The sequence below is a fragment of the Tupaia chinensis genome, unplaced genomic scaffold, assembly GCF_000334495.1.
Source record: "Tupaia chinensis unplaced genomic scaffold, TupChi_1.0 Scaffold000251_1, whole genome shotgun sequence".
Classification (NCBI taxonomy): Eukaryota; Metazoa; Chordata; class Mammalia; order Scandentia; family Tupaiidae; genus Tupaia; species Tupaia belangeri.
In genome coordinates this window covers 7203237-7216277 of record NW_006159731.1, presented here as the reverse complement: position 1 = coordinate 7216277, position 13041 = coordinate 7203237, and the positions used below count along the sequence as shown (strand labels likewise).

The 13041-nt window shown below is 36.0% G+C and overlaps 1 protein-coding gene across 7 annotated transcripts in view; it reads left to right on the top strand.

The window, feature by feature from the left end:
• The window catches only part of PARP8 (poly(ADP-ribose) polymerase family member 8), a 270423-nt gene extending 257647 nt beyond the window's left edge, over positions 1 to 12776 (top strand). For 6 of the 7 annotated variants that reach the window (XM_027772068.1, XM_027772069.1, XM_006149030.3 and 3 more), the window contains 3 exons: positions 246 to 315; positions 1172 to 1256; positions 12528 to 12776. In XM_027772068.1, the coding sequence (XP_027627869.1) occupies positions 246 to 315; positions 1172 to 1256; positions 12528 to 12630 (258 nt within the window). In that variant the 3' untranslated portion in view covers positions 12631 to 12776. Of the gene's footprint in view, positions 1 to 245; positions 316 to 444; positions 556 to 1171; positions 1257 to 12527 lie in introns of all 7 variants that reach the window. The other variant, XR_003549476.1, reaches the window with a different exon arrangement.
• The last annotated feature ends 265 nt before the right edge of the window (positions 12777 to 13041 follow it).

Genomic DNA, 13041 nt, shown 5'->3' with positions numbered 1-13041 from the left:
TGAACCCTTAATTTAGCATATTTTTTAGTTCACTCATCTTGAGAGTAATTTAATGATTATGTACAGACATTAAATGATACATCAAAAATAGCTTGATATTATGAACATAAAAGAATATTAATGCTAGTCTAGATAGACTTTTTTTTTCTGGAACCATTTTAATTTATTTTTCAAAGATGAACAATGTTTTCACTATACTGACTGCGCCATTTTTATTCTAATTTTTAAATTCTTTTGGAATTTAGTCACAGAAGAAAGGACAGCAATCCCAATTCCTGCAAAGCCGTAATTTAAAATGCATAGCCTTATGTGAAGGTAAGTTGAAAATTTTACAAACCTCATCATGCAGGTTCTTTATCTTATCAGTTTTTAAGAATTCAAGTATATTTACGGAGTGCTCATGATGGAATAGTAAAAGCATTATCCCTTATGACCATCTTAAAGGGCACAAAAGGATCCGGGTACAACAGAGATCATAAAGGTTAATTCCAAATTGCAGAGTTGGCAAGAATTGAGACAGTGCTATACATTATTCCTGGCAGATATTTCAGAATGGTAATTATATCTTTCTGTTCGAGTATTGCTTATCTCCTTTGTTAATGTGCTACCTTCCTCTTTAAGATGGTATTTGAATGTATAATACCATGAAAAACTTAAAAGATGAACCAGGCATTGAGAATATTGCCCAAGAGGTCTTTCTGTTTCTACACTGAAATTATTCTTCCCTTCTGAACTTAGGACAGAAAAACTGATTAAATGATTTGTAAGACCATACACTTTTCTTCATTCTTACTCTGAAATTTAACTTCGGCCCAAAATTCACTTTTTTCTTCAAGTGTTAGGAATTTCAGTACCGACTATCAACTGTCTTTTAAGTTTTCATCATTTGGTAGTTGTATAGGACACCATGATGGTGCCTACATAGTTGTCAAGACAAGTCAAGTTTCCTTCCTGTCGTTACGCTAATCGTTATTGAAACCATAAAGTTGTTACATGGCCTTTCATTATTTTTATTTATACTTCTTGATAGATAATAAGGTTCGATTCTTTTTATATATTTATTTGTGCATGTATCTGTGCTTTTAAATATCAAAGACAGGGATATAGTAACTTGGCATGACTAGGATTCCTTTAGAATAAAGTTGTCATTTCTTTTATCTCCCCCTTACAGTGATCACCTCACCTGACCTGCACAAACATGGAGAGATATGGGTTGTCCCAAATACTGATCATGTCTGCACGCGATTCTTTTTTGTGTAAGTGTAAATGTTCACATTCGTATGTGACCGTCTTCTCCACAAATGAGGTAGTATGGCTGCATTTGTTATTTGGTTACTTTAGCCAAAATACAACAGATAGATTATTGAGTTTATCATCAACATAATATTTTTACTTTATTTTCAATAGGCTATAAAACACAAAGTGATTGTTAAATGCCACTAACTCAGAAGAACTAAAGAAAAACAACTGTTAATGTAGAATTAAAGAAGGATAACTTTTGAAAAACATCTCTTTCTGTGTATGTATGTATGTATACTTGTGTATATATATTTATATACACATACATACACACATACTTACTTTATCAATAGGGTTTTTTTTTTCCAATTTAGAACTGGAAATGAATACAGTAGTGTAAAGGTTCTGTCTTATGAAAGTTTTATCTACTTTCCAATTAACGGAATTTGCAATGATGCAGTGGATGTCATTAGGAGGTTTGGGGCACAGGTATTTTATAAGACCAGTAAAATATAAATCATTGCACCAGCAGGTGACATGAAGGCTAAGGCACTGGATCCCACAGGGCAGAACGTGTGATTCAAGTCTTGGACCCAGCAGCTTGAAAGTCATACTGGGTGTGTGTGTGTGTGTGTGTGTGTGTGTGTGTGTGTGTGTGCCCAAAACCCCAAGAGGATAATGGCAGAGAAGGGAATACAGCATGGCCATACCCCTTGTGGGGTGATTTCTCACCACTCCCCTCCAATGAACACACATGTCCTATAGCAAAACTAAAAGCGTTATTCTGTATTCTTAGCTAATGAGTGCAATAGACCAGTCTACTTTTCACTCCATCCTTGACTCCTAACCCTTTTCCCATGCCTGTTCCCAACCCATCCGTGATTGTCTCACAGAAAGCACTTTGAGGAAAGAGCGGGGTATATCTGTTCATACTTTATGCAATTTTATAAAAAGAAGCTGAGGAAATGAGCTGGCTTTTATTCTAAGCCATATCAAAATGACTTCCACAGGCTTTCTTTGGCGCTTTGTATACTCATAGCTTGTTGACACTATTCACTGTGAAATTTTCAGTTTTCTTTTGGATGCTATGAAAAATATGACTTTGTCATGATGTGTTTTTATACTGACTATAGATTTCTTTTTTAGTGGTGAGGCAGCCATGAGTAGAGTGGCAAGAGCCCCACATTTGATCAGACAGTTTGAATCCCAGCTCAACAGTACTTAGTAACGCTCACTAAATTGCATCACCTCTAAGCTTCATCAGTAAAATTAGACTAATGTACCTACTTGTATTGTGCAGAATCCCAACAAGAAACTGATGTTCCATGACAAATATAATTTTTATCATTCACAATGAGATTATTTACAAAGGTTTGATTATAGGAGACCATAGATCCAATGCAATAATCTGGGTCGAGTAGCACCAGAGATTCTATACCTCCCAGATCCAAAAGGCCAAAGACAGAAAATAGTTCTAGGACTCCTGTTGGTCATGGTCTACCAGGAGCTGGAGGGCAGTGGAGCATGTAGAAAGCCCATCCAGTCCTGCCTACTGAGCAGAACTAAAGCAGAGAGGGGCTCCATGGGGAGTTAGAGGCTCCTAGGGAAGCTGTCTGTACACACTACCTTTTAAATTGATTATAAGAATTAATTCATCCTAATCAGGTCTGCATCAAAAGGCACATTAAATCATTTTTATCTCTTCTTTCTTGACTATCTTGATTGTTAGTCATTGTTAGAAACTCAGCCTTCCCAAAAGGAACCTCAGATCACAGTTGCATGACCTTGAGATTTTGACAGAAAGTAACCCCATTCCTTTCTCTAGCCTTACATCTAGTCTGTTAATCTACTCCTTCTTTATCTACTAAAATTTGAATTTATTGAGTTATATAAAGAACCTTAGATATTTAAGTAGCCAGTAGCATTTCTAATCTTATTTCTTTAGAAATTTTATATAAATAATACATAAAACTTTCAATAGAGATGTGTGTGTGTGTGTGTGTGTGTGTGTGTGCATGCATATGGATGGAGGGGAAGTGTTTACTAGAGAGAAAGATTACTCCATTTTATCAGAAGAAAAACTCCAGGCAAGATCATATAAAAAAAGAGAAAAAGCACTTTTCTAATAATACAAAAGAGAAAATAATATTAATAATAATTTCCATTGTTTTATAAGCAGAGATTTTTATCCTATTCCTCTGCACCCTCAGGAGAGAAGAGACTCATTAAGGAAAATTGATAAAATTCAGAACACATCAAAGGGAGAATCTATTCACTAATTAATGTACATTCTAATTACAACTATCAGTTTCTTTCTTTATAAAAGATATGATCACAGAATTCTGGTAGTATGTCTCCCAAGGGAGTGGTAACATCTAGGACAAGAATAAATTGATTAGAATAAAATGAACTATCAAAATCTCGGTTTCTGTTGTTCTGTTGTTTTGTTGTTGTTGTTGTTATATGTTGCCTGATCTTAGAAGTTTGCCAGGTGACTGACTAAAAGTTAATGTGATTTTTTTAAAAAATAATATCTATTATTAGTTTAAAATATTAAAAATTAAAATAACTTCCATGATACTATAATAACAAGAGTTAAGGAGTTAATAGAAGAGTCATTTAGTAGGTCAGTAAATGGTGTGGTGGTTGAGGCATTGGACTCCCACATGGTTGACCGTGGTTCAAGTCCCAAACCTGGTAGCTTGAGAATTACATCAGACACATGTGCATGCATGCCCATGTGAATCCTGAAAGAACAATGATGAAAAAAAAAAAAAAAAGAACAATGATGAAGAAGGGATTGTGGAATGGTCATCCCCTGTGGGGTGATTTCTCATCTTTCCTTCTGTTGCCTCTCTCTCTCTCTCTCTGGCAAGTCATGCTTTATGGCAAACAGCAACAACAAAAGCCTTAAAAGAAAATAGTCATTCAGTGTCTAAATCATTCTTTCCAACAAGTAATAGAGAATGGGAGAAAAATTGGGAGGAAATTGAAAATAAAGTTTAAAGGACAATAAAGAAGAGGTGAATGAGAAGATTAGAAAAATTTTACTGGAAAATTCTAAAATTAAAAAATTAATAAAGAAATATAAATCCTTGAGGGAAAGTGTGGTAATTCAGATATTATGAATAGATTCCCGTCCATTTCTAATGTCTAGAAATCATTAGAAAGCTTGATTACATTACTAACACACACGTTCAAGGACATGAAGACCCAAATATAGTATAAAGGAAGTTTTTCTCAGAAGTGCCAGAGGATGTGTTTAAACGGAGATGTGAAAACTAAACTTGCTCTGGTCACATGCAAGAAAAATGTTATTTCATAGTGCGTGAGGTATTTTAGAGCTAGAGATAAAAATATAAAAACATATTGGTATTTTTTATAGGTAGATAAAATAATAAAACCCAAGAGAAAGTGATAGATAATTTGGCAAGATTGCAGTATAAGTGTATTTAAAACCATGGACTCCCTCTTGCTATTCCAGTCTCCCAGACTGCTGCCAGCATGAACAACTTAGGATAGGAAGGTGTCCTGTCCCTTAGCTGACTGGGGACCAAGGAAAGGCTCAGAACCATGAGACTTATAGATTATGCTTCTTTAATATAGCAGCCTCTGTATTTAATTCTTTACTATTTCTTTGATTTAAAGCAGATAGAACTACAAATCAATTTTTCCTTATTTTAGCTGTTAAATAAGTTTAAGATGTTTACCTCCTCCTACTTCTTAGAACATTTCAAAAAGTTTAGAAATTTAAGAATAGACAAGATCAAATGAAGCAGTCCATCTACAGAAGTAGGACTAGGCATTATCAGGTACTTGAGTCAAGCATATCTCAGTGCTAACTTCATCTCAGGAATTCCTATCTATGCTCTATTTTTTTTTTTAAGATATAACTTGACTTTCCAAAAAAAGAAAGGTGTTGGGGGGGACCAGCAGTTGGCTTAATGGCTGTGTCACAGAACTCCCATGTGGTCGACCACAGTTCAAGTTCCATACTCGGTGGCTTAAACTCACGCCAGGCACGTGTGCATGCGTGACCAAGATCCTGAGAGGAGAATGTAGGAGAAGGGATTGTAGTGTGGCCATCCCCCCTGAGGGGGGCGGGAGTGATTTCTAGCGAGCACATGCTCCCTATAGCAAAAACCTCTCAAAGAAAAACAAAGTTATAACTTGAATACCAGTGCTTGCATGAAGAGCTAGTCAAAATTAATCTATCTTCCTGGTGGTCTTGCAGCTCAGGACAGAACTTCCATGTAAAATTCACTTTATTTATGATATGTGGTTCTTCCAGCAGGCTGTAAATTTCTAAAGATAAAATTCTTTGGTCTTTTTCTGTCCCACACAATCTGTAGCACCTTATACAGTATCTTGTTTATAGTTACTAGTCAAGTTTTAATCGATGAATGAAAACAGAGGCCAAATGAAAGTACCAAGTAGAGCATTCCTAATCTGAAACTCAGAAATCTGAATTGCTCCAAAATCTGAAACTTTTGGAGTGCCATTGAAAATGCCACCAGTGGAAAACTCCACACTTCACCTCATGGGGGAGGTGAGGCAAAAAGCTGCAATATGAACATTTGCTATAAAACCATCTTCAGGTTATGGGTAAAGTGTGCATGAAACAAAAATGAATTTCATGTGTAAACTTGGGTCCTATGCTCAGGATATCTCATTATGTATATGCAGATGTTCCAGCATCTGGAAAAATCCAAAATCTGGATGATGCTTGTGTAATAATTTCAGATAAAAGATATGCAACCTGTATTTTGAATTATATATGATTTTTATTTTAACAAAACTTAAAACAAATCTAAAGAGACAGATAGAAGAGAAATTTATAAAATAAGAATTGCCGAAGGGCATCTAAATAAAATAAGAGATACCCTTAATCATGGTTTTGTAAAAGATAAGCAACATTCAATTGGATACATCATGAGAAAACAAAATTTTTCTTAAGAGATTTTTGCCATAGGGCACATGTATTCGTTGGAGAGACAGAGAGATTCAGAGAGACAGAAATTAGAAATTACCCCATGGGGGAATGGCCACACCAAAATCCCTTCTCCTCTTGAGGTCTTGGGCACGCTTGCACACACGCCCAGCCTGTGTTTTAAGTTGTTGGTTCTGGACTCAAACCACCGTCTGCTACGTGAGAGACCGGTGATATAACCATTACACCATATACAAGTCCCCAGACATCATTTTTTAAGATTAGAAGACAGAACTTTTAACCATTGCTTGGTGAAGGCATTTCCATTTGACATTAGAAATGCAGCTGTGATGGGGGAACTTTGCTTTATCCTCAGTCTATAACGAATCCAGTTTCTCTGTCTCCAACCCTGATCTCTCTCCAAGATTTAAATGGCCACATCACCACCCTGCTTAGAGGTCTGCTGACCCCCTGTAAGAGAAAGTCCAGGTGCCTTTATGACATGAATCGACTCCTTAGGCCCTTGTTTTTTCTTGAGTACCACTGCATTGTAAGGTCAAGGAGATCCGGTCCTCAGCCTCGTGGCCCACCAATTGTCACTGTCACCATTTCTCACTGTACACTCTGATTTTCACACTACTGTGCTTTTTTCCTTTGCTTTCTACCTGAGGCTCATGCTTTCACTCCATCCCTTCAGACCTCTATCTGATTTCCACCCTTCTTTTAAATTTTAGCACATGCCTTCCTTGGTCCCAGAAACTTCCCTTGACTTTTTTTTTTTTTTAAATGCTTCTCATCTGTGTTTACTGTGTAATGCCCAGAACTTGTTTCTACCATTAGGATATTTACTTTTTATACATACTCTTTTCCATCACTCTGTATACTTCTGGAAGTCGGTGACTAGAGGGCTCATTGGTCTTTGTGTATGGAGCAGAGTGCATGGCAGATGAGTAGGACTGAATGAAATGCATACATTATAACTGTTGGATGATAGCCACCCTCAAAAATCTTGCTAATACCTTAAAATCAATGTGTACAAAGTGAAATGTTTTATTTAAGTCCCCAATCAATTCCTTAATTTCTCCAATTTATGCAGCGATTTTGTACATCAAACAGACTTAAAACCTGAACAGTAGTTTTCAGGTTTTTTCAATCTTTACAATATTCATCTATTCCCAAGTTATCTTTTCATAATTTTCTCCCATCAATATCTTTATCCCATGAATAATATTGTCCTCCAGGGTATATCAAAAGGATATTAGTTGTTCTCCTTGCTTCTAATTTCTTCATTACACTTCACCTATTTTGTCCAATACCAGATTCATTAAGCATTACTATTCTTGCAATAGTGATACTTGTTTCATATCTAGCACTTGAGAAAAGATGAAGTTGTCTATATTCCTATTTATAATTAACTGTCATTAATCTTATCCTGTATAGGCTACCGTATTATGCATATAAAATTTATACAAGTGTTTTGATTATTCCTCTTTACCCAGAGAGGCTGACAGTTAATCAATAAAACCATGGCGTTCTGTGACATACAGCCCATTCTACCTTACTTCAATGATCTGTACAAACCACTAATTAAATGAAATTATTCCAGGCTGCTTCTTGAAAACAGTTGGCAATTGTTTTTCCCACTGTTATGCCTTTTCTTAATCCAAATGATTGACCTTCTCATCAACTAGGCCTGTAGCTTAATTTTCAAGGCTAATTCAGACATGCTTTTTTCTTTTTCTTTTTTTTTTTTTTTTGAGAGTTTTTTTTTTTTTTTTTTTTTTTTTTTTTTTTTTTTTTTTTCTTGCTAATAGGGCATGTGCACTTGCCAGGAAGACAGAGAGAGAGATAGAGAGACAGAAAGCGAGAAATCACCCCCCAGGGCGGATGGCCACAACGCGATCCCTTCTCCTCCATTCTCCTCTCAGGATCTTGCGCGCGCATGCACACGTGCCTGGTACGTGAGTTTAAACCACTGGTCCGAGACTCGAACTGCAGTCGACTACATGAGAGTCCAGCGACATAGCCATTACGCTAACTGCTGGTCTCAGACATGCTTTTTTCTATAGTGCCTTCCCTGACCTTCCAGTCAGAAATGTTTACTCTTTACTTGGAATTTTGCCATCCTGTCTTTGGAAACTCTCAAGCAGCCTTTTTCTACAAGTACTTACATAAATATATTTTCTCCCCAGTAAAAGGATCAAGTTCGTCCGTGTATGGGAATCTCATGTAATGGCTTGCACAGAATCACTTAATATACATTGTTTGAAAGCAACAGCAAAAGACCAAATGGTCTAAGTTAGTGAAGAGATGATGCATGGACTATGAAATAGACGATGTATTTCTAGTTTCACATTTCTCATAGGAACACTGGACGTGTGCTGGTTAGCATTTAGTTCACAATGTATTTCGTTTCTATATTGCTAATAGAAAACAATGCTGCAGTTTCTGGGTTTCAGATTTAGGAGGACAGAAACAAATTTACATGTGCCAATCCTAAATCTCTCACAGAAGATGTATATTAGTTTGAGAATACCAATACCTTTATAAGTTTTTGTTTGTTTATCTAAGTTTTTTTGTTTTTTTGTTTTTTTGTTTTGTTTTGTTTTGTTTTGTTTTTCCATAGGATATGTGCACTCACTGGAAAGGGACAGAAAGAGACAAGAAAAGTGAGAAATCACCCTCCGGGAGGATGGCTACACCCACAACCCCTTCTCCTCCATTTTTTCTCTTGGGATTTTCAGCACCCGTGTGCACACACCCTGTGTGGTTTTTAAGACACCAGAACCATGACTCAAACCACAGTCCTTCATATAGGAGTCCAGCACCTTAACTACCATGATACCTGCTAGCCCCACCTTCAAAAGTTTTTAACCCGTGAAATCTTCAAGCATGCTTAAGGGATTGCCAGACAGCTAAATTTTACCTATTATTTGTTCTCTCTAATATTTTTAAAGTAAATAGGTTTGTTTTTATTTAATGTTAGTAATCATTTTCTGCTTCTGGTCATTTATGTCATTTCTGTCTCTTAGTTGTTTCCATTTCTTCTACTAAAAAAATCTCAGTAAAATATTTCATCTTCCTATTGATATTGCTCTGCTTTTTTTTTTTTGGCTCTCACATTTCTCTCTGATCTCTCTCCTCCCTGTATATTTTTCTATCTTAAATTATCATAGTTTATTCAAAGAGTGTGAATATTACCTTTCTTACCTCTTTTCCATTATCTATTAATGCTTTTAAAATGGTAATGAACATTTAATATTTGGGAAGAACACACCTGCTCATTTGATTGAATAAAATGGAGTTGGTGATGGGACATGACTGGAGAGGAAGTTTGAGTTTGGATGATGAAGGAGTTGATATTTCTGTGAGTCTGGATTTTATTTTGTAAATGGCAAAACAAAACATCCAGCACCTTAATCACCAAGGCCTTTTACATAACTTTAGCATTGTAGAAGAATCGGTCTCGTATGGGAATCGGTCTTGTATTTGTTCCACGAGAAAAGGCAGAAATGAGACAGACAGCTAAGTGCACCCAATGAGTGAATCTTCACAATGTGATCTCCACCCCCACCATCCACACCCCCCACCCTCATCTCCGGTCTCAGCTGGCCCAGATCATGGGGACACACTTGCATACCCACTGTGCTCAAGGAGGTCCTAGGATGTGAACTCAGGGCCTTTTCCATTAGGTCCAATTGCATTACTGCTGTGCCACTGCCTGGCCTCAGGTCAGTTTTTTTACCACAAAAAGAAATGTTTTCGATATTGTGACTTAGGAGAAAAGCAATATTTTTTCTATTTCTAGTGAGGTCAATACTCTGTTTTATTCTGTTCTGTTTTAATGTCATAAAAATGCTAGTCTGGACATCCTAAATTAATGCCAAATCTGCTGGCCTAGTGTCAAAAATTAAATTGATTGTTGAATATACATAAGTGATGTCAGTGGGTAATATACTTAGGAAAGATGTCAGGATCGGAGATATAGTTTTAGGAAACAACATATTGTTGATAAATTAGACTTGGAAAAGGCTGAAATAGTTGTTTGCATATCATGAGAAGAAAATTGAGGAGTAAATCAGGTATAAAATCAACATTGAAAAGGGAGGTTAGTAAAGGAATGCAATGTAAGATATTGGGAATATGCGATCAAAGGGTACGTAGAAAATGAGAAAATAATATAGCTTCAATAGAAAGAACAATGAACTGTGTCACATGCTACAGACATAAAAGAGGATATAAAATCAGGATATAAAAATCTCCTGAATTCATCCATTGAGTGGCCATGGGCAACCTTTGTCAGTACTTTTCAGTTGAGTAGTAGGGTCAGAAGATATCTTGCAGTTTGTTGAGGCGAAAGTGAGAAGTTATAGTGTATTGTAGATAAATCTCATTCAAAGGGAAGCTTTAAATTGAGAATAAAGATTGTAATAAAGATTGTAGGGCATAGACAGGATATCAGTTAAGCCGAACATTTTATTCTATAATGTTTTTAAACTATGTAAGATGTAGTAAGTGTGTTGAACATACCACAAATGCAATAGAAATAGAACAAACTTCGATTTGGGAATTTAGAGAATGTTACACGTAGATTTACATCTGAAATTGAAAGGCCATAAAGAACCAACACAGTTGTAAGACCTGTCAGTCTCCCACTTCTCTTGTGGCAGTGTGGTTTCCTAGGTGTCTGCTCCATTCACCTTGTCAGACTCTTTTTGTTCCATAATCTATATCCTAGAAGGAGCTAGTCTGATTGTCCTGGTAAACCAGTTACCTACCTTTAAGCCAAGTTGCCTTCTTGACCCCTGTTTAGGAATACGGGTAGCTTAGCTTTTTTGCCTTGCCCCATTGGGGCAAGTGATGCCAAAGTTGGTAGAAAAATGGAATTACAGTACAAGTTTATTTTAGTGCAGAAGCATTTTTATAAGTTCCTATTCAGGGATTTTTTTTACATAATATATATATTTTCCATGAACGTTTAAAGATTCCCCTCATACAAAAACTAGGCTAACATATTTTATTTGCCCACTACTGTGTCTTTACACGATCTGCCACAAGTACATCTTTAGAGTTGAACAGTCTACCATGTTTTACCTAGCATGTTTTCTAGTTCTCAACAGAGCACTTACTGTTGAATGCCTTGAGAAAACATGTAAACCTTTTTCTTACATTAATGTTTCACCACAGTATGTTATTTACATACATACAAGTAAATTGAGATTTACTAAATATATCTAAGAGCAAATTTGTATGATGAGAATTAACCAAGTTTACAGGCAAGCATGGTACAAATGCAGTTATCACCTGGTGTTTAAGCAGTGGATTATGTAAGGAGCTAAATTCTTGCATTATGTCATCTGTTTCATTTTGCTCTATTGTGCTACTTCAGGAAAAGACAGTGGCTTGCATTAATCTCTGAGACATTGTGCTTACATCCCTGGTTATCTATTTTGAAGTAATTACCACTTCTCTAAAGCTTCTGTCTTGAAGCCATTTTTATGTAGTGAAATTAATTCATCACCTATTCCACTCTGAATATTATCATGAAAGTCTAAAAATTCATTCTTGGATAATTCTTACTGCCTAAGTAAGCTTATTTGAGGAAATGAATTATCATCTAAAATGTAATTACTTCATTTTAAAGAACTTAGTAATTGCTGTCCTTTAATAGTATATTTTCACCTCTACTGCTAAGCTAAACTTAGCACACTTGCATTCTTTGTGAAATACCAGCATAAATAAGAATATGTTATGGTCAGACTAAGTAAGTAGAACAACCAGTGGTGGGAAAAAAGTGCAGCAATGAATGTGGTAGATGTTCTAAATGCCCATAACATTTCATTTAACTCAGGCAGCACTTCCCATGAGGATAAACAATATTAAAATGAAAGGAAATGATGCCAACAGGTGGTGTAGTGGTTAAGACAGTGGACACCCACATGGTTGACCATGGTTTGAGTCTTGGATCTGGCATCTTGAAACTCATGTCAGGTGTGTGTGCATGCATGCCCAAAATCCCAGGAGGAGAATGGAGGTGCAAGGATCGCAGCATGGCTATCCCCCATTGGGAGATGATTTCTTGCTTTCTGTCTCACTGTCTTTCAGCATGCACACGTACCCCATAGCAAAAATCTTTCTAAAAAATTGAAGGAAGGGACAGATTGAGGCATAACTTAGAATAATGGACTGTTGTGTGTTTAATTAATGTGAAGACATTATTAAATACAACTGAAAAATAACTATTCTTTGCTTTTCATTCCCCTAAGCTGTATTTTAAGTTTCAAATAGTATTTCTAAGCTCTTTTAAGCACTGTAATCTTTAAAAAATGTTTTTATGTTTCTGTGTTTTTCACTTTAGCTATGAAGATGGCCAAGTGGGAGATGCAAATATTAACACACAAGAAGGAGGCATTCACAAAGAGATCCTCCGAGTAATTGGGAATCAAACTGCTACTGGTTAAAGGACCATCATTTAATTAACATGATTTGAAAGCCTTCCTCGGGTTCAAAGCTGGATTTTGAACTGAAGAAGATGATAAAATAATTTATTGTTATTATAAACAAAATTAACCCTTTGAATACTAATTTTTTTTCTTAGTATTTCTAAGTATCTGTTTCAAATAGTATTTCTAAGCTCTTTTAAGCACTGTAATCTTTAAAAAATGTTTTTATGTTTCTGTGTTTTTCACTTTAGCTATGAAGATGGCCAAGTGGGAGATGCAAATATTAACACACAAGAAGGAGGCATTCACAAAGAGATCCTCCGAGTAATTGGGAATCAAACTGCTACTGGTTAAAGGACCATCATTTAATTAACATGATTTGAAAGCCTTCCTCGGGTTCAAAGCTGGATTTTGAACTGAAGAAGATGA